General features: G+C 41.3%; 1 protein-coding gene across 4 annotated transcripts in view; it reads left to right on the top strand.

Moving 5' to 3' along the window:
• HDAC4 (histone deacetylase 4) overlaps positions 1-20458 on the top strand; it is a 393738-nt gene that overhangs the window by 264539 nt on the left and 108741 nt on the right. For all 4 annotated transcript variants that reach the window (XM_073633685.1, XM_073633682.1, XM_073633683.1 and 1 more), the window contains 5 exons: positions 2225-2339; positions 4875-4996; positions 8869-9000; positions 9876-9985; positions 10073-10189. In XM_073633685.1, coding sequence (XP_073489786.1) covers positions 2225-2339; positions 4875-4996; positions 8869-9000; positions 9876-9985; positions 10073-10189 — 596 coding nt within the window. The remainder of the gene's footprint in view (positions 1-2224; positions 2340-4874; positions 4997-8868; positions 9001-9875; positions 9986-10072; positions 10190-20458) is intronic.

The raw sequence follows: 20458 nt of genomic DNA, 5'->3' as shown, positions 1-20458 counted from the left end.
TGTGAAAGCAGCCTTAAGTAATAAGTGATACAGAAAATTTTTTATATTTAAACATTTATTAAACAAAACAAACCTCCAATCAGTTCACTTGTATGTATAATTTAGATTAAAAAAAAAATAACTATCTTAAATATTAAATACACAAAAACAGGTAATCAAAACTTTTGGACGAAAAAAAATGGGCTAACTTTACTGTTTTTTTTTTTTTTTTTTTTTTTTTTTTTATTTCATTAGTGTATTTTTTCAAAAAAAAATTGCGTTTGAAAGACCGCTGCGCAAATACCGTGTGACATAAAATATTGCAACAACCGCTATTTTATTCCCTAGGGTCTCTGCTAGAAAAAATATATATAATGTTTGGGGGTTCTAAGTGATTTTATAGCAGAAAATACAGGATTTTTACTTGTAAGCAACAAGTGTCAGAAAAGATTTAGTCTTTAAATGGAGAACTTCTCCACGGAGTTCAGTCTATTGATAAAAGAACCTGAAAGAGATACAATGTATCTTCTTATTAGATTTGGCAGGCTGCCCAGAGTAGGAGAGAAGATAACTTCAGAAAACTTGCATTGACTTCTATTACAGAAGTCATTTGCAAGTCCCGCTGAAGGTATAATCGGCTTTTTTTATCAGCACAATCGGCCGATGCCGATTAAGTAAAAAAAGCCAAATATCGGCCGATATATCGGTCGACCTCTAGTCAGGACTACTTATCTCTACTTGTTCTGCATCAGCTACTCAGACGGCATTGAAGCCAGAGTAGAGATATGATCTGCCAGGGAAAGCGTAAACAGTTCAGCAATGTCCTTCATTAATCCCTCATTCTTTTATTATGATTAGGTATCCTTGATTTTAGGTTTCTGAACATTTTTACATTACTTCCTTTTGCAATCAAAAATCATACCTTTCGTGACATATGTTAAGCTTTTCCACTGTTAGGAGGATGCCAGCCCTAAAGAAGGGTTCACCACTTTACCAGCTTTTTATTTTGTGTCCACCCTAAAAAAAAAAAAAAAATTACATAAAAATGCTCCTAAAAATCGGGGAAAAAAAATCGAAAAAAAAAAAACCAGAAATGGCTGTTGCTAGGCAGATTGGCCCAATCTGCCACTTCCTACTCCGCCGTGATCTTCATTCTTCTCCTCCTCGCGTTGTCTTCTGGGGAATGGGGCGCGCTGTGTTCTGGGAACTGCGTGTGTCCCAGAACACAGGCGGCCATTCACAAAGCGCCGCGCGACTTGCGCATGCTCAGTAGGAAACGTGCAGTGAAGCCACAAGGCTTCACTGCCTATTTCCCTTAGTTCGAATGGCGGCGCCGGGCCCCAATCCGATGGACGGATCGGCTGACATCGCGGGCACCCTGGACAGGTAAGTGTGCTTATTAAAAGTCAGCAGCTACAGTGTTTGTAGCTGCTAACTTTTATTTATTTTTTTTTTCAGCTGGACCTCCTCTTTAACCACTTGCTTACTGAGCACTTAAACCCCCCTCCTGTCCAGACCAATTTTCAGCTTTCAGCGCTGATGCGCTTTGAATGACAATTGCGCGGTCAAACAACACTGTACCCAAATGAAAATTTTATCATTTTTTTCCCCACAAATAGAGCTTTCTTTTGGTGGTATTTGATCACCTCTGCGTTTTTTATTTCTTTTTTAAAAAAATGTAAAAAGACCGAAATTAAAAAAAAAAAATGTTTCTTTTTATATTTTGTTATAAAAATTTTAAAGCGGGTAATTTTTCTCCTTCATTGATGTACGCTGATGAGGCGGCACTGATGGGCACTAATGGGTGGCAGTGATGGGCACTAATGGGTGGCAGTGATGGGCACTGATCGGTTACACTGATAGGCAGCACTGCTAGGTGGCACTGATTGGCACCACTGGTGGGCATTGATAGGTGGCACTTGTGGGCATTGTTAGGTGGCAATTGCAGGTGGCACAGATGAGCCATAATTGCCTCTTCCTCTTCGGGACCGATGTCCCTTGCAGATGAGCCAGTGATGGGCTTTTTTTTCTGTGACTCGGTGATCACAGCGCGCTCGGAGCGTGCACAGTCCGTCCACGCTGTGGCAGTCATTGGGCTTTAGGTGGTTAAATAAGGCTTAGTCTTCCTTATCTGGCAAATTATTTGTGTTTTTAATAGTTACACTATGTATTTCTTACAGTGCTTTTACACAGTGACTTTTATTTTCCTCGCAGTTTAAGCTTCTCTCTGGGTCCTCTTTTGTAGGTGCTGTAGCAAGCACTGAAGTTAAAATGAAGTTACAAGAGTTTGTCCTGAACAAGAAGAAAGCCCTTGCTCATCGTAGCCTAAATCATTGCATGTCTAGTGACCCTCGCTTCTGGTGAGTATTTTATGTTTACACTTGGGGTCGGTTCAAGCTATCTGCACTGTAGAGCAACGTACTGTTTCCTTTTTTTCCCCTAACTTTATTGAAATGTTGGTGTCAATTCATTTCTAAGCACCAAAGTGAGAAATGAAGCTAAGGGTGAGTGACAGGATGGAATGGAGAAACCCTGATATGTTGCAAATTTCAGCACTGGAGCTCACCCGAAAGCTGTGTGAACAAATCAAATTATTTTCTGTGTGCCCTTGCAGGGAACTTAGTTTTTCTAGTGATGAAAACTGCAGGTTTTGGCACAAGTGTAAACATGAGCCCTTAGTGTGTCTATATTATTTGTTTATGACTGGCTGTTAGCTTAGAGGCACGTGAGATACTTAATTGCCTGATTTTTTTTTTTTTTTTTTTTAATATTTTTTTCAGTTGAAAATCATTTTTTGCTACCTTGCTATTGAGCCATGTGAAAATTAATGGAAAAAAAGACCGTTGACCCTGTTATGACTTCATCAAACTGTTTTTTAGGAGGAAATTTTCTTATCGAAGACAATCAAAGCCTTTCTTTAAAAAAAAATAAAAATAAATATCCATCACTATGGTACATATTTCAATGCAAATAATCAAGTTTGTAAATCAAATCTAAAGTTTTGTGCATCTAAGGCCTCTTTTACACTGGCGATTCAATCAGGTCCACCTGTCATGTCAGTCTGTTCTATGGAGCAGTGGAGGTCAGCGGACACATGTCTAACATATATATATAATATATATTTTAAAAATGTTTTTCCTTTAATTTCTATTTTAAGCTGTATTAGTTGTTTTACAAGGTGAGAGTTTACACATACTTTAAGGATGTCCCATGTTGTGCAGAAAACTTGAACTGGGAGAAATTGTCACTACAAGAATGCTCCATCCTTTTCATGGCTCTATACTTCCAATGCTGCGATGGTTAACAGCCTTGTGTCTTTAGCCAAAACAGCAGTACAGATGGTCCGATGGGGACATGTTCCCTCCTCCTCTATTGTGAATTTCTTTCATTGATTACACTGCTTATAACAATCTGTGAATGAGGTAGAGGATCTTAAGACTCATCAGACTCCCATTCACCGATTCTGTTACAAGCAGTGTAATTGATGAAAGCACTTTTGAAAGGGGGTGGGTCCCCGTCAGACCATCTGTACTGATGTTCTGCATGAAGACCCAAAGCTGTTAACCATCGCAGTACTGGAAGTTCAAAGCCAGAAAGAGGACAGGGCATCCCTGCAGTGAAGATTTCTCCATGATCCATTAGGCCTGCACAAATTGGCACAATTACAGGTAAGTGATGTTTATAAAGCTGTAGGTTTTTTGTTTTTTTTTTGTCTGGCTCAAAAGTTTTTTTTTTAAAACAGAGTAGAAAACACAGCATCCACCATTACATCAGTAATCATAAAAAATTCCTTCCCCATCAAAAGGGAAGGAAAGGGTCCCAGGGATTTTTCTGTAGTTGAGAAAGAAATACTGATCAGGCATAGATAGTCATGGATGAAGATCAGTGCTCAAGCAAGGATTCATTAAAACCTGTAGGGAAGAAGTGGGTCACCCAAGAACGCCATCATTTAGTGTACGCTGACACACTGTCTTGCAAGGTGGCTTCTATTTTACCATGAAGCATGGCCTGCGTAACCTTGTTCTTAGTTTCAGTAAGGCACAACATAGTTGTTTTCCCCAGGCCTTTGCCAGTGTCTTTAGCAGCTGTGGTGGCCTGCCAAAGAAGTTTAAATTTCTGTTTAGGAAGAGCTACGGTGGGCTCAGGGGAGAGAGGTCTATCAAATAGTGTGGAAAGGACCCCAAATACTTCAGTCTAGAAATCACGTACCAGGAATTTTTTACCTAAATTTCAGATTGGATGCTTGCACCCATGCCCTATTTCATTCCGGAGCACCTATGGCAGCAAAATGTCTTATATTCTGCAAGTACTGACAAGAATTAGGACATCCCCCCTCTCTGCACAGCTCCCTGTTTGGTCACCATATGTGCGGCCTCACTAGCCTTCAGGGAGGTACAGGTACTCTGCAGTGGGTGGGTTGTAGGTCACCCAAGCTATGATCAGAATTTGCATAGTAGGACACCAACATGTAGGCACTTTGGGAAGGGAATAGAACAAGATAAAAATAAAATTCTTCCATTATGGAAGGTCACGTTATTTAAGTTTGTCACCATTTTATTTGCCTTAAATCGCCATGTTTTTGGAAATCTTTTTTCCCCAAATAAAATACATTGTCATTTATTGAAGCTGATAATTTAGAGAGTATTAAAATTAAACCAGTAATGACTGGGGAAAGATCAGCAACATTTGTCTACAGAAGTTTTTTTGTCTAAGATCTCTGAGTAGTGCTGAATCTCTGTACAGATAAAACCGTATGTGATTTGCAGTGGAAGTATCCCTATCTTTGTTTTAAGGACATCATAGTAGAGGATTTTTACAGTTGATATGGATGCTGAATGCTGTATGAGTTTATCAGAGCAATGATTACTAATTCCAATAACCATCCTAACCCACAGGAAAACTCAGCATAGCTCTCTGGACCAGAGTCCACCACCTCAGGGAGGGGTATCTGGTTCATACCACCATCCTGTCTTGGGAATGTATGACTCAAAGGATGACTTCCCCCTAAGAAAGACAGGTGAGCATTGGCAAAGTTGCTATGGTTCAGTAAATTAGCTACTGACCTGACTGTTTCTTAAAGGGACTAAATTGCAGTAAATGGTAGATGTTTGTTTACATCTCAATACACCCTTTGTATACTGTGTGCATGGCGAGGACAAGTAAGACATTACACCTGGTTTTATTATTGATGTATCCTTTTTTTACTACCCTCATTGACTGCTTTCACTCTCATCCTTACCACATTTATCCATTTATTATTTTCCTCGTCTCTCTGTCTCTTCATGCTGTTCCTTACCCCCACAGCCATTTCCATTTGTGTGCCTTATGAGTAGTTACAGGAATGTTTGTGAATTATTAATGTTCCTCTAGTATATTTATTTGATGTGGTCTTCTCAGGCAGTGGGCTGAGCTGGTTCCGTGGGTTAAGTCAGGTACCAGCGGAAGCTTTCACCAGTATGAAAGCTATTGATTGATTTTAATGTGGCTGTTGAGGTTCCAGTTATGCTTCCAATTTCTTAGATAAGACACTTGGACCTGTGAGAAACCCCTGGATTTCCAGCCCTGTGTAGAGATATTCATGCAAGTGCATTATGGTCTGCTTAATGCTGCCGGAGCCATGTATGCAGCAGAATGGATTAAGGAAGTCCATAGAGCATTCAGTAACTTAACTGTATGAAAATTAAATAGTAAGCTGTACTGTTTCCACAAGTAAGCACCACAGAACACAGAAAAAGTTCCTTAATTTTATGACCTAAATTTCTTCTTTTTTTTTTTAAATTATCAGTGCCAGAATAGATCTTGCATTAGCATGTATAGTAAACGTTTTTTAAAGTGGAGCTCCACCCAAAAGGGAAAGTTCCACTTTAAGCACGCCCCCCCCCCATAATATGCCACATTTAGGATGTCATTTTTGTGGGGGGGGGGGCCAGTACCTAGTTTTGACAGGTACCTGCTCCCGCTTCCGCTCAGGCTACCTAGGTGGCTCGAGTGGAAGTTCTCCTCACCCCCTCCCCCCTTGCAATCTTCTGGGACAGGTCCCAGAAGATTGCCTGACCAATGGGGAGGCGCTGCGAGACTCACGCATGCGCAGTGCACACCTGGCTGTGAAGCCGCAAGCTGTCACAGCCGAGAGCCCACACTTGCAATGCTGGGGAGTGGCGAGAGAGGGAAGCGAGGGTTCGGTCGGCAGCATCGATGGACTGTGGGACAGGTAAGTGTGTGTTAAAAGTAAGAAGATACACTTTTTGTAGCTGCTGACTTTTTTAATAAACACAAAAATGAGTGGAACTCCGCTTTAATGCAGACTTTTACAGATGCATACACTCCTACACTTTTATTTCCTTGCATACTTTGTTCAGTAACTGGGAGCAGAAGGAAATTCCAGTGTCCGCTATAAGTGAGCAAATTTGTAGCTAACCGAGTGCTATAGACTTGGTCATGTGAGGGCTATGACTGTTCTAGTGCTGTACCATGCAATACACCTTTATTCTTGGAAGAAGTAGATTTTTTTTTTTGGAGTGTCAAGGGAGGGTAGGAAAAATAAAGTTATGTTAGGGGAGAATGGGGAGTTAAAGCAAGCCTGTTGCTGTGCCGTGAATTGGAAAAGAGGGGGTGTCCATACACAATCTGAGCACCCTCAGTCAACTCTCAAGCTGATGCCACCATAAACTGCTTTGTTTGGCCAATTTGTGTTTATGCCTACAAAGATTATAGTTTTTATCAGGCAAGCAATGGTATTGACACAAGGTTATCTAACTGGTTTGATCCTTAAAGTGGTTGGAAAGGCAGAAGGTTTTTTATCTTAATGCATTGTATACATTAAGATAAAAAGCCTTCTGTGTGCAGCAGCCCCCTTTAGCCCCCCCAATACTTATCTGAGGTCCATCTAGATCCAGTGATGTTGCACAAGAGACTCCACTGTCCAGGACTCCCCAGCTAATTGGCTGCTGTCAAAGTCAGTGAACCAATGAGGAGAGAAAGGGGGGCAGGGCCAGGCTGCGGCTCCGTGTCTGAATGGACACACGGAGCTGCAGCTCGGCTCGGGTGCCCCCATTGCAAGCTGCTGGCTGTGGGGGCACTCGGCAGGAGGGAGGGGCCGGGAGCACCGAAGAGGGACCAGAGAAGAGGAGGATCCGGACTTCTCTGTAAAAAAACCACTGCACAGAGCAGGTAAGTAGAACATGTTTGTTTGTTGTTTTTAACAAAAAAAAACATAACGAGACTTTAGCATCACTGTAATCTTTCCAGAGGTGTCAAGCAAACAGTGTCTGCAGCGTACTCATAGACACAAGTGCTCAACCCAATCTGGTTGTTTTTTTTTCCATTCGTCATCTCATGACAGATAGGAATATATTTTGTGGAATAGAACGCCGATCCTTTTGATAACATAGCTTGTAAATGCCTTCTTTTTTATAGAGCAGCAATTACCAACTCCTTGGCAGTGTGTGCTTTTATTTACTGTGCAAAAAAGGACAAAAACAGCACAACTTTAAACATTTTTATTATGCGGGTTGAATTAATTTCTTAGGGCTTAAGAATTATCTATTGTGTTGGTTTTTCTGTCAATATAAGATTTCTCCTTAGATTAAAAAGAAAACTGGTGTTGTGTGTCCATTTCAATATTTGGTATCCGATGTCCTGATTTTGCATGGATTTGTAATAAAAAGTGTTAAACAAAATTCAAAATATTTTAAAATAGGTCTATTACTTTGCCAGTTTGGGGCAAAGTGACAATTTTTCTTGATGGGGCACCACCCCACCATTACCAATACTTTCCTTTTGCTGTACTCCCACACCCCATTTTCTTCCTACAAGTGCTGATAAATATCTGGTATTTCAAGGTATGGGGACCAAGTGATAATTTCTCCTCCTTCAGGATGCAGCGCTCGGGCTTGACTGGCCAAATTACCAGGTCTGAACACTAATGTGAGGAAGGAGTAAAGGCCTTTAACATTGTTTTCAGCCCTGACGTGAAGCTAATACAGGGTTTAACTCTCGCACTCCTGCAGGTGAACAAAGTGCCAGTGGAGCGTATGAGGGAATGTTTGCTTTGGGGGGCACCCTGGGCAAATCAACAGATTTTCTTTAAGACCGTGCAAGAGAACACAGTTTTAAAGAATTGCTTATCTAAGAGTTAAGCTGGCCATAGATGGATCAAAAATTTGACCACTCACTGCTGAACCAGCTGAATTTCAGTCCATCTTATTGGCAGGTTGGTTGCACAGAAGTTGGTCTTCTGTACAACTAGGCTGTTGAAAAATTTTTGTTTGATCAGGGACACTGGCTATAGGTGGCGGTGCTGATGAGTGTGTTCTGATGGCGAGGAAGCCTCCCTGCTGCCAGAATGCAATCGCTCCATGGAAGGGATTCCCTCATTCACCTTAAATGTGTTAATGGAGGAATCGATTAATTTTCCTTCATTCAACCCACCTGCCGATTGAACAAAAGAAAATGAATCATGTATGGCCTGCTTTACTTTCCTTGCTTAAAATACTTTACTTTAGCACTTGTACATTTAGCACTTGTAAATTTTGCAGCAGAGGAATATTTTGTCTTCTCCTTCTAGTGCCTAGTTAGGTGCAAACCATTTAGTAGATATATTCTTCAATGGAAGAAAATGAAGCACCTGTACTTAATCACACAAGCGCAAGAGAACATACAAACTTCAAGCCTGTAGTGTGCTGGCCAGAACTGAACCTAGCAACTCTGTTACTCAAGGGGGCAGCACTAACCCCTCTGCCACAGTACTGCCCCATTATACTTTTTCTAGAATTAACTCAAATTAACATTACAGTGCACTTAGTGTTTTGATTATTTTAGAAATTGCATATACCATGTTTTGTTTTGTTTTTTCTTCCATTCATTCTCTCGCGGTCTTGCTCTGTTCAGCATCTGAGCCCAATCTCAAGTTGCGTTCCAGACTTAAGCAGAAGGTTGCGGAACGCAGAAGCAGCCCTCTCCTAAGAAGGAAAGATGGTCCTGGTGTGACTACTCTGAAGAAGCGTCCTATGGATGTGTCTGGTGAGTGATCCTTATCTGTTTAGTGAATTTTCAGGAAAAACAAATATTCCCTGTTTATGTATTACATTGAAGATGGAGGTATATGTTTTGACACCTATGGCATTAGCCTTAACTCTGTGGGAACCATAGCGCTAAGCCAAAAAAGGCCATCCTGGCCTCTTGGTTTTTCTGTATACTGCTAGAGCTTAAATCAGCTGGATCATGTGACTGTAATCTCATGTCTTTTTCTAACTTTGTTTTAACATAATTAATTGATGCCTTCCATCAAAGTTCAGTTATACCTACTCATTGGCAACTTGTTAAAAATTGCCAGTGATGACTTGTTTGTAAAATTGTAAGCATCTGGGCTGTCAATTTTTTTCCTTGTTTCACCTCTTTGCAAAACACATGGAGACTGGGTTGCAGAAAAAAAATGCTCAATTCCTCCATCAAGAGATTGTGTTGACAGGGAAATTCCTCCCGGCGGGGGCGAAGCTGAAGCCATCCCCACCGGGGAGAAGACTGTGATTATTGCTAGCACCTATTTCAGCCGTTAGCAATGATTGTATGTAAAATCTGGCAGGCTGGTTGTACCCAAGTTGATCGATCAACTTTGGTACATTCAGCCTGCCCATACATGGTTCGAATCTTGAACCATCTATGGCCGGCCTAAGTCATTTATCAGGGACAAGCATGCAATTACTGAAGTGTTAGGACACCAGATATGCACTCACCAAGTAGGGATTAAGGATTGCTGTTACAGAGCTTGCAACTTCAAAAGAAGGTAATAAGTGGAAGCTCCCATATTTTTAATTAGACAGATTCCTTTTAAAGCACATTATCCACAACTAAATTCTTGCTGGTAATTATTCATTGTATTTTGTAATTACTTTTAGACTCTGCTTGCAATAGTGCACCTGGTTCTGGCCCTAGTTCCCCCAACAACAGCTCAAGCAACATTACCACTGAGAATGGCATTGCTGGTACTTTGGGCATCCAGGCAGAGGTATTTTTTTTCGCTTTGGGTGTTGCATGGGAAACTCTTCATATGCAGGTGTATTATGATTATTGATTTATTATTTGTATTTTTTAGGCTGCTCTGGCCCATAGATTGATGAACAGGGAGGGTTCTGTGACCCAGCTCCCTCTCTATACCTCACCCTCTTTACCCAACATAACTCTGGGACTGCCTGCCACTGGATCTTCTAATGTACGTATCTTCACACATTTTGCTCTTTAGTGACTGAAGGGTGAATAGCACTCTACATTTAAACATTCGGATCAAATAAATTAAAGTATATGTTAAATCTAGGAACCATAAACAAAAATTATGTTTTACAATTTCATAGGTGTGGTGGCTGTATTCGTTTTCATCTGGCTTTTTGTTTATTTTTACCTGGTGATCCTAACATTAACACAATTCCCATGCTAGGGTGACAGTATTCACTCACCATACTTTATAGAGGAGTAGCGTTGCCCCCCTGTGACAGGACTGCAGAACTCATTTTCTCTCCTCATCTCCATAAAAATTGTGAAGATATGTTGTGTATTTTTACAGAGAGCATTGTGAACAATACTAACTGATAAAAAAGTACGGGCAGAGCGAAAACTAATTCTGACATGTTTTTTGTACTTTTAACAGACCAAAAGGGAGCTAATAAAATAATCTTATTGTTGGGGTGTATATGCAATTTAACTTTCCCAGCTACAGATGCAGCTTGGGATTTTACCAGGTTAAGGGCAACTCATATCTTATAGGCACTATACAGTATGGTCTTCCCAATTGAGACAGATTATTAGGTTAAAGTGCTATTCCTACTATAAAATCATATACATTATAAAAAATATAGTCTGTTGCATAAAATATATATGTATATAAGGAACGTTATTCTGCTAACTACAGTGCACCAACATCCTAATACATACAAAACAAACAGACAAATGTAGGAGCTTTAGGGGTGCTAATACGGAATATCATACGATCAAGAGCAAACACTGAGCACATGTAGTATACATTAAATTCATGTTTATTAATAATCCTTAATAAAAAGAAACCTTCCAGTTAAAAGTTTCTGGGGCCACCCTAGTTTTTCCAAGGGGACAGGATCTCACCAGCTAATGGTCAACTAGAATATCTTGAGGAGTCCAAGTATCCTCTAAGACAGATTATCATAGGACACTCACAGGGCTGGCTTAAGCAACGTGCGTAAGCCACTTTCTTATATTTGTCCCATGCAGTCCTCCACAAATGCTTTCCCTGGACTTCTGTCTTATTGGTCATTTATTTTTATATAATTGAATGTGCAAATCTGTAACCTCCATATCTCTTGAAGAAGCAGACGTGTTCTGAGAAATGAGCAAAATTTTTAATATCCCATTGTTGAAGTTTTGAACAGTAATTGTATCGAGTAATAATATGATTAACTGAGGCTATATGTATAGATATGATGGATGTGTTGTACAACACTCTTTAATTAAACGTGTTTTTTTTTTTTTTTTTACTTAGAAATATGATTTGTTTGTATTACTACAACTGGATACTGTTTGCTCTTGATCATATGGTATGAGCACCCCCTCCTTATAGCTGCCTTTGTTTTTTGTTTGAATGAACAAAATATATTCAACCATGTGTTATTTTACGTATTTGTCTTTTGTGTACTCTACTAACCAATCCATATTTCAACTTTTGTAAATGTTAACATAAAATCAGAATTTCTTTAAGTGGTTGTATATCTTTAAAATGAAAAATAACGAAGCATATCCTCATATAGTGTATACTTGCCTCAGTTCATAGCACCTAATGTGGATGCCGGCTGCTCTCCTTTCTTTGCAATATGCACGTGTCACTTCTGACAGTTTTCTGGACACTAGACAGTCCATGGTAAAGGTCCACCTCACCTCTGGCATACAGGAGGTGATGGGGCAGCCACAAATACAGTCAGGTCCATAAATATTGGGACGTCAACACAATTCTAATCTTTTTGGCTCTATACACCACCACAATGGATTTGAAATGAAACGAACAAGATGTGCTTTAACTGCAGACTTTCAGCTTTAATTTGAGGGTATTTACATCCAAATCAGGTGAACGGTGTAGGAATTACAACAGTTTGTATAAGTGCCTCCCACTTTTTAAGGGACCAAAAGTAATAGGACAGATTAACAATCATCCATCAAACTTTCACTTTTTAATACTTGGTTGCAAATCCTTTGCAATCAATTACAGCCTGAAGTCGGGAATGCATAGACCTCACCAGACTCTGGGTTTCATCCCTGGTGATGCTCTGCCAGGCCTCTACTGCAACTGTCTTCAGTTTCTGCTTGTTCTTGGGGCATTTTCCCTTCAGTTTTGTCTTCAGCAAGTGAAATGCATGCTCAGTCAGATTCAGGTCAGGTGATTGACTTGGCCATTGCATAACATTCCACTTCTTTCCCTTAAACTCTTTGGTTGCTTTCGCAGTATGCTTCGGGTCATTGTCCATCTGCACTGTGAAGCGCCGTCCAATGAGTTCTTAAGCATTTTGCTGAATATGAGCAGATAATATTGCCCGAAACACCTCAGAATTCATCCTGTTGCTTTTGTCAGCAGTCACATCATCAATAAATACAAGTGAACCAGTTCCATTGGCAGCCATACATGCCCACGCCATGACACTACCACCACCATGCTTCACTGATGAGGTGGTATGCTTTGGATCATGAGCAGTTCCTTTCCTTCTCCATACTCTTCTCTTCCCATCACTCTGGTACAAGTTGATCTTGGTCTCATCTGTCCATAGGATGTTGTTCCAGGCTTTTTTAGATGTTGTTTGTCTAACTCTAATCTGGCCTTCCTGTTTTTGAGGCCCACCAATGGTTTACATCTTGTGGTGAACCCTCTGTGTTCACCCTGGTGAAGTCTTCTCTTGATTGTTGACTTTGACACACATACACCTACCTCCTGGAGAGTGTTCTTGATCTGTCCAACTGTTGTGAAGGGTGTTTTCTTCACCAGGGAAAGAATTCTTCGGTCATCCGCCACAGTTGTTTTCCGTGGTCTTCCGGGTCTTTTGGTGTTGCTGAGCTCAGTTGATTTGGCCACACCTAATGTTTTTGCTATCTCTCTGATGGGTTTGTTTTGTTTTTTTCAGCCTAATGATGGCTTGCTTCACTGATAGTGACAGCTCTTTGGATCTCATATTGAGAGTTGACAGCAACAGATTCCAAATGCAAATAGCACACTTGAAATGAACTCTGGACCTTTTATCTGCGCCTTGTAAATGGGATAATGAGGGAATAACACACACCTGGCCATGGAACAGCTGAGAAGCCAATTGTCCCATTACTTTTGGTCCTTTAAAAAGTGGGAGGCACATATACAAACTGTTGTAATTCCTACACCGTTCACCTGATTTGGATGTAAATACCCTCAAATTAAAGCTGAAAGTCTGCAGTTAAAGCACATCTTGTTCGTTTCATTTCAAATTCATTGTGGTGGTGTATAGAGCCAAAAAGATTAGAATTATGTCGATGTCCCAATATTTATGGACCTGACTGTATGCACGTTTCAAAGTGAGACAGGGAATCCTGTGTGTCAGATTACACTCAGCTCTGTGCTCTTTGTTGTGGAGTGTCTAACGTCAGATTTTTTTGTCATTTAATTGTCTATTTTCTTGTCTGGAGTTCTGATCAAACTTTTTTCAGATGTTTAAAATTCTTTACAATGCATGCAAAGAAAAACCTGATATCGGATCTGTAGATATTAGCTTATTAAATGGGGTGTGTCTGATATAGCTGGATAGTGATTTACTGACAGAATACATCCACCACAGCTTGAATGTTATAGAGTGGATGCACAGAATGGGCTCATATCAATCCATTGGACAGCCTGATCATGTAGAAGCTTAAAAGCTTTGTGACTTGATGGCAGAGAGCTATAACAAACATAAATAATAAATGACCGCCCAGCCAGTTTTGTGTGGTCCCTGGCATGATGTCAGTGTATTCACAAAGCACATTACTCTGGAATGAGGTATACTGAATGTTACATGAGGATCCGATCCAGGATGTATATTCTTATGATGTCTTACACACGTATTGATTTTGAAATAATGTATCCAAATTAAATTATCCCCTGTTAGGTATCCAAAAAGAATGCTGTTCCCCTGCTCCCTTTTTCATGTATTTTATTTTGTTAGACAATGTAATATCATCACGGCATCTGCAAAGTTCTCCCAGTAGGGCAAGTCAGTGGGTGGGATGTCCTACATTTCGATCGTCTGACTTAGGATCACCTTGCTACTCTACTCCCAAGAGCCCACAGCCAATAGTGTATTAGTGGACTAGCTCGTGGGAGTTTCCTAAGAAAGTCTTGGCAGGCTGGTGGGCAGACTTGTGGGTAGCAGTGTGTGTGTATATGATAAAGGAGCCAAGAACTGCTCTGCTCTATCACTGCTCCAGTGTGGACTATAACTGTAATTGTGCTAGCTTCTACATTTTCCTCACAGAACACCGACACAGTAAGACCTGCCCAGTTACTGGTGCTAGGATAGGAAAGGTGCCAGTCTGCCCTGTTGCTGTGGTACTGTATTTTCAAGATTACAGTGGTGCTCATATGAAAGTACCAGACTGATACCCTTCCGTTCCTAGTGGTTGTCACAATGCAAGTAACAGCATCTTGCAGGGATTCTTGTGTCATTCAGAAGGAGCAACAAGGTCTAACAGTGGTTTCGAGGGCAGCAGGCTGCTAAAGAAGAGGCTGGATATTAGTTAGCAACTATAGACTGACTGTTCCGCAACTTTTAGAAGCATATTTTATAGAGCATAGAAAGGCACAATACCACCATTGCAGCATTTGAAGAGCATCCTAGATAGAATAAAGTGTTAATTGGTGAGGCTGGAGTTCAGCTTTAATGATTTATCTTGATCAGACAGTACAGGCAATGTAATCATACACCATGGGTTATAGGTGCATACGCTTAGGTGATTGGACACTGGGAACCTTTGAAGGATCCCCTTCCACCGGGTGTCTCCCCTGTAACTTTACCCCACTCTGTGAGTCTTTCATTTTTTGTTGGTGTCTGAAAATGATGGGCCTCTTCTCCTTCAGGCAGAAATTCGCTTCACTAATTTATTATTTTTCCTTATTTTCGTTGAATTTTTCAATTAACACCTCACTGTCTTCTAATACCAATACAGAAGTAGTGTATCCAGATCAGTGCAATCTTGGTAAAACTTTGGGAGCCGTACCTGAACCCCACACTGGGGGGGGGGGGTGTAACCTGTAATATTTCAGGCACTGGATCCTTCATGGACACTCACCTTGGCTCTTAATGCAACGCAGTGTATTAAGAGCACAGTGTAAAGTTTTCAAACTTAGTGCTAAAATCAAACTACTTAGAGCTCAGTCTTGGGTGGCTGACCAGTTGTTGCAATAAACCACTGGTTGCATTGCACATTTTTAACACCACTTCTACCTAGGCCCCACCAAAAGCTACTCCGTTGCTTCTTTCCACCATTTTGCCACAAGGATTCGTTGCAGGACAGTCTACACTTGGGTAACTGCGTACTTCTACCAGACACACTAACCCTATCTCACACACACTACGTGTGTGTGAGGTGAATACCCTCACTAGTAGCTATGGCAGAGACCAGGCAAAGTAGAGCCAATTCATAACCTTGCCGAAGGCCTACACAACACTCAACCTCAGAGTGACAATACGTCCCTTTTGCCGGAGCATTAAGCGGTTTGAAGGCAACACGAAAGTAAACCACAAGGGCGCATGGATGCACTCATATCTTGCACTCTTTAATCAGTAAAATAGCGGAGATTGGCATGCAGAAGTTCTGGTGACCTCACTCGGATACAGGCAAGGCAACACTTGGTGAGGGAGAAGAGTAGGGGCTGAAGCCACCAGCTTAACACACACACATAGCACTGTCTTTTTCAGTATACAGGATGATCTGGACACCCCTCACACAGCTCAAGCAGGGAACATGAATGGATTCCATTCATGACTGTTGTTTACGAAGTGCTATATGATCACACAGCAATCATGTGGTATCTGGGCTGCCCACAGCAGCCTGACACCAAGCATCACAATCCGCTGTGCCCCTTGCGCGTCCCAGGGGGCACGCCAGTGCGCATGAGCGGGGCGACATACTGGTATGTAGTGGTGTCTGATCAAGCCACCTGCCAGCAGTAAAATTACCGTTGACCAGTCAGCAAGTGGTTAATGCATTCCTTCAGTAAGGTAAAACCTGTTTAGGTAGTCATTTTTTTCGTCGCCCCCCCCCCCCCCCCAACTTACCTGATTCCTCACTCAATCCAGCCATGTGCCCATCTGTAGCGGCTCTCCCCGCTCTCACAGGCTTTAAGGCGTGAAATTCGGTCCAATCTTGTGACGAAGGAGCGGGGAGGGTGAGGCGGTTCCAAGCCACGCTGTCTGTGTCTATGGACGCAGGTAGCGCTGCTCGGGATCAAGCCAGAGGGGCACTTCTGGATTAATATGTTAGGCACCTTATCTTTGTCAGGATTAAATAAGGATATTGAGATGAATACTATTATTTAATATACATAGAATCTCAGTCAATTAAATTGTATGGTTATGAGAGTCACCCTGTGATTTCATTATTTACATAAACATAATCGCTAATTTTAGATTTTTTTAACCCCTGTATGACAGGTAAAAAAAAAAAGCATGCTGTTGCTACTAAATGTCTTACGTCTGGTTCATACCTGTGCGGATTTTGTTATTTTTTGCAGAAATGCACTACAGGTCATTTAACCACTTCAACCCCGGAAGGTTTTACCCCCTTCCTGACCAGGCAATTTTTTCCGATACGGCACTGCGTTACTTTACCTGACAATTGCACGGTCGTGCGATGCTGTACACAAATAAAATTGATGTCCTTTTTTTCCCCCCACAAATAGAGCTTTATTTTGGTGGTATTTGATCACCTCTGCGGTTTTTAATTTTGCGCTATAAACAAAAAAAGATAGACCATTTTGAAAAAAAAAAACAATATTTTTTACTTTCTGCTATAAAACATATCCAAATTAAAACAGTAAAAAAACTAATTTCTTCATCAATTTAGGTCAATATGTATTCTGCTACATATTTTTGGTAAAAAAAGATCCCAATAAGCAAATATTGATTGTTTGCACAAAAGTTATAGCGTCTACAAACTATGGGATAGCTTTAAGGACTTTTATTATTTTTTTTTATTGTGTTTACTATTAATGGCTACAATCTGCAATTTTTTTTTTTTAGCGTGACTGCGACTGGACAAATCTGACACCTGACACTTTTTGGGGATCAGTGCTAAAAAATATACACCTGTACTAATGACACTGGCAGGGAAGGGGTTAACATCAGGGGTGATCAGAGGGTTAAGTGTGTCCCTAGGGGGTGCTTTCTAACTGTGGGGGGGGGGTGCTTTGACTGGGGAAAGAAAGAGATCCATGTTCCTGCTTAGCATGAACACAAGCTCTCTCTTTCCCTCTCACAGGACAGTGATCTGCCATGTCCAATCACAGCGGGAACAGGTCACTAGGGGCACGCCCCAGACTTTGTGCATGAAATTGCGTACAGGTACGTGATTTCGTGCAGCCGGGCCGCCCTGCCACAGTTTTTATGCAGTAGGCGGTCCATCTATGTTTTTTTTTTTTAGCCGATGCGTATTTGGAAAGGGTTAAATACTTTTTTCAGCGCAAAACGGTGCTTTTTTTGGTTCAATAGACTTTAATGGAGAAGCTGCAGAAAAGCATGTAGTGCGTTTTTGCTGCAATTTGTTTTTTTTAACCGCTTTAGCCACGGAAGATTTTACCCCCTTCCTGACCAGAGCACTTTTTGAGATTCGGCACAAACAAAATTGACGTCCTTTTTTTCCCCACAAATAGAGCTTTCTTTTGGTGGTATTTGATCACCTCTGCGTTTTTTGTTTTTTTTTTTTTTGCACTATAAACAAAAAAAGAGCAACCATTTTGAAAAAAAAAAAGCAATTTTTTAAACTTTTTGCTATAAACAAAGAGCGACAATTTTGAAAAAAACGCATTATTTTTTACTTATTAATATAATAAATATCCATCAAAAATATATAAAAAAAATAGTTTCCTCAGTTTAGGCTGATATGTATTCTTCTACATATTTTTGGTAAAAAAAAAATCGAGTTAAGCGTATATTGATTGGTTTGCGCAAAAGTTATAGCGTCTACAAAATAGGGGATAGAGTTATAGCATGTTTATTATTATTTATTTTTTTTACTAGTAATGGCGGTGATCTGCGATTTTTATTGTGACTGTGACATTATGGCGGACACATCAGACAATTTTGACACATTTTTGGGACCATTGGCATTAATACAGTGATCAATGCTATAAAATTGCATTGATTACTGTAAAAATGTCACTGGCAGTGAAGGGGTTAACAGTAGGGGGCGATCGAGGGGTTAACTGTGTTCCCTGGGAGGTGATTCTAACTGAAGGGGGAGGGGACTGACTGGAGGAAGTGACGCATCGTGGTTCCTAGCTAACAGATAAACACAATATGTCACTCCTGTCAGAACAGGGGAGTATGTGTTTACACACACTTGTCCCTGTTTTGTCTCTCCTGCTCACGATCGCTTGTGGCCGGCGGTCATCGCGACTGGCGGCCACGAGCACCGGCACCCCCGCTATGCGCCTGCTATCCCGACCCCGTGAGCCGACGTATAGCTACGACGGCTCGCGCAGGGGAGCCAACCTGCCGCAGTATAACTGCAGCAGTTGGTCGGGAAGCGGTTAAAGATTCATCTCCCTCTCAGAAAAACGTCCACAAGACTATTCAACTGGTCCAGGCCTTTGAGTGAGTGATACACTTCTACAAGTTAGCTCTTCAGCCTTTCTTGTTCTCTCCTTGGGACCTTCAAAAATTCATCATTGCACGGTGGTTAGGTAACTTGCTTGCAAGAGCATACTGTTAAAGCGGAGTTCCACTTGTTTTTCAGTTTATTAAAAGTCAGCAGCTACAAAGTGTAGCTGCTGACTTTTAATTAAACTCACACTCACCTGTCCCACGGTCCAGCGATTCGGCCGCCTAAAGCCTCGGTTCTTTCCTTCGCCTCTCCTCTGTGCCAGCATCACTAGTGTGGGCACCCGGCTGTGAGCGTGCTGCACATGCGCGAGTCGGGCTGAGTCCTGAATTGCCGCTCAATCTTCTGGAACCTGTGACGTATCCCAGAAGATTGCATGGAGGGGGAGAGGAGGAGTCTCCTAGGCAGCGCGGGTGTAAGTGGGAGCTTGGTACCTGTCAAAACTAGGTACCCACTCCCCCCCCCCCCCCCTCAAAAAAAATGACATGCCAAATGTGGCATATCAGGGGGTTGGGACTCCTTAAAGCATAAGTTCCAGTTTTGGGTGGAACTCCGCTTTAAGCAAAAAACCTACTTTTGCTCTCTTGCTTGTTCAGTCCACCAGATCTATAGTGGTTTCCTGGGTTTTTCAGCATCAAGCCTCTGTAGCTCAACTGTGTAAGACCACGGCATGGTCTTCTGTTCATACTTTATCAAAGTTTTACCAGGTGAACATCCAGTCTGCTGCGGATACAGCATTTGGCCACAAAGTTCTCACAGCGGCACACTGAACTTGGGGTTTTTTTGACCCCTGAAGTTGCCCACCCTTCGTATTTCTTGGGGATGTACTATGGTGTATGAAAATATTGCTCATGTCCTGTATTGTATAAGAGGAATTTTGACTTGCGATAAATTTATTGGAGTATAGTACAGGACATAGGCCACCCTCCCTTCATTTCATCGGTTTACTCTGCATTGCTTGCACAAAACTGACTACTCATGGTGTGGGTAGTCCTATAAGGGAGGTGTCCCAGTGGTGCCTATCCTCAAAAGCTTGCCAGTGTACAGTTACCTGAAGGTACAGGCCTATAACCCATGGTGTTTGAATATATTTCCTGTGTCCTGTACTGTACCCCAAGATATGGAATTTACCGGTAAGTAGAAATTCCTGTGTTTTCTGATTGTACAATATTAGATATAAGAACCAACAGATCTTTGAAGAAAAGTGGCTTGTCCTGTACATCTTGTATTTTGAGTACTAACGTCAAACTTCCCCCTGTCAATTGTCCTGATCCTGCTCATGTGGATATATTACTACTATTATGACATCAATGTGTTATGTGCAATTGTCATTCAAAGTGCGACAGCACTGAAAGTTGAAAATTGGCCTGGGCAGGATGGGGGTGAAAGTGCCCAGTATTAAAGTGGTTAAAGTTGTTAAGAAAGCTAACCAGGCTGTGCATATACAGAGCCCTAAACCTACAACTGATCAAAAGAAAAAGGAAAAAAACCTTTAAAGGCATGGACCAAAAAACTGAAGCTAGTTGGGAGTGGGAGGGGTATATAGGGAATGTCCCTCAGATTTTTTTTGCCAGCATCCAATTACCTGAAGCTAGCTGCATAAAACACATGGTAAAGATCATGTGACCAATACTGTACAACTACAAGT

This window comes from Aquarana catesbeiana, linkage group LG06 (assembly GCF_042186555.1).
Source record: "Aquarana catesbeiana isolate 2022-GZ linkage group LG06, ASM4218655v1, whole genome shotgun sequence".
Taxonomy (NCBI): domain Eukaryota; kingdom Metazoa; phylum Chordata; class Amphibia; order Anura; family Ranidae; genus Aquarana; species Aquarana catesbeiana.
Note: the sequence above shows the minus strand (reverse complement) of the source record. Positions and strands in the feature narration are given on the sequence as shown.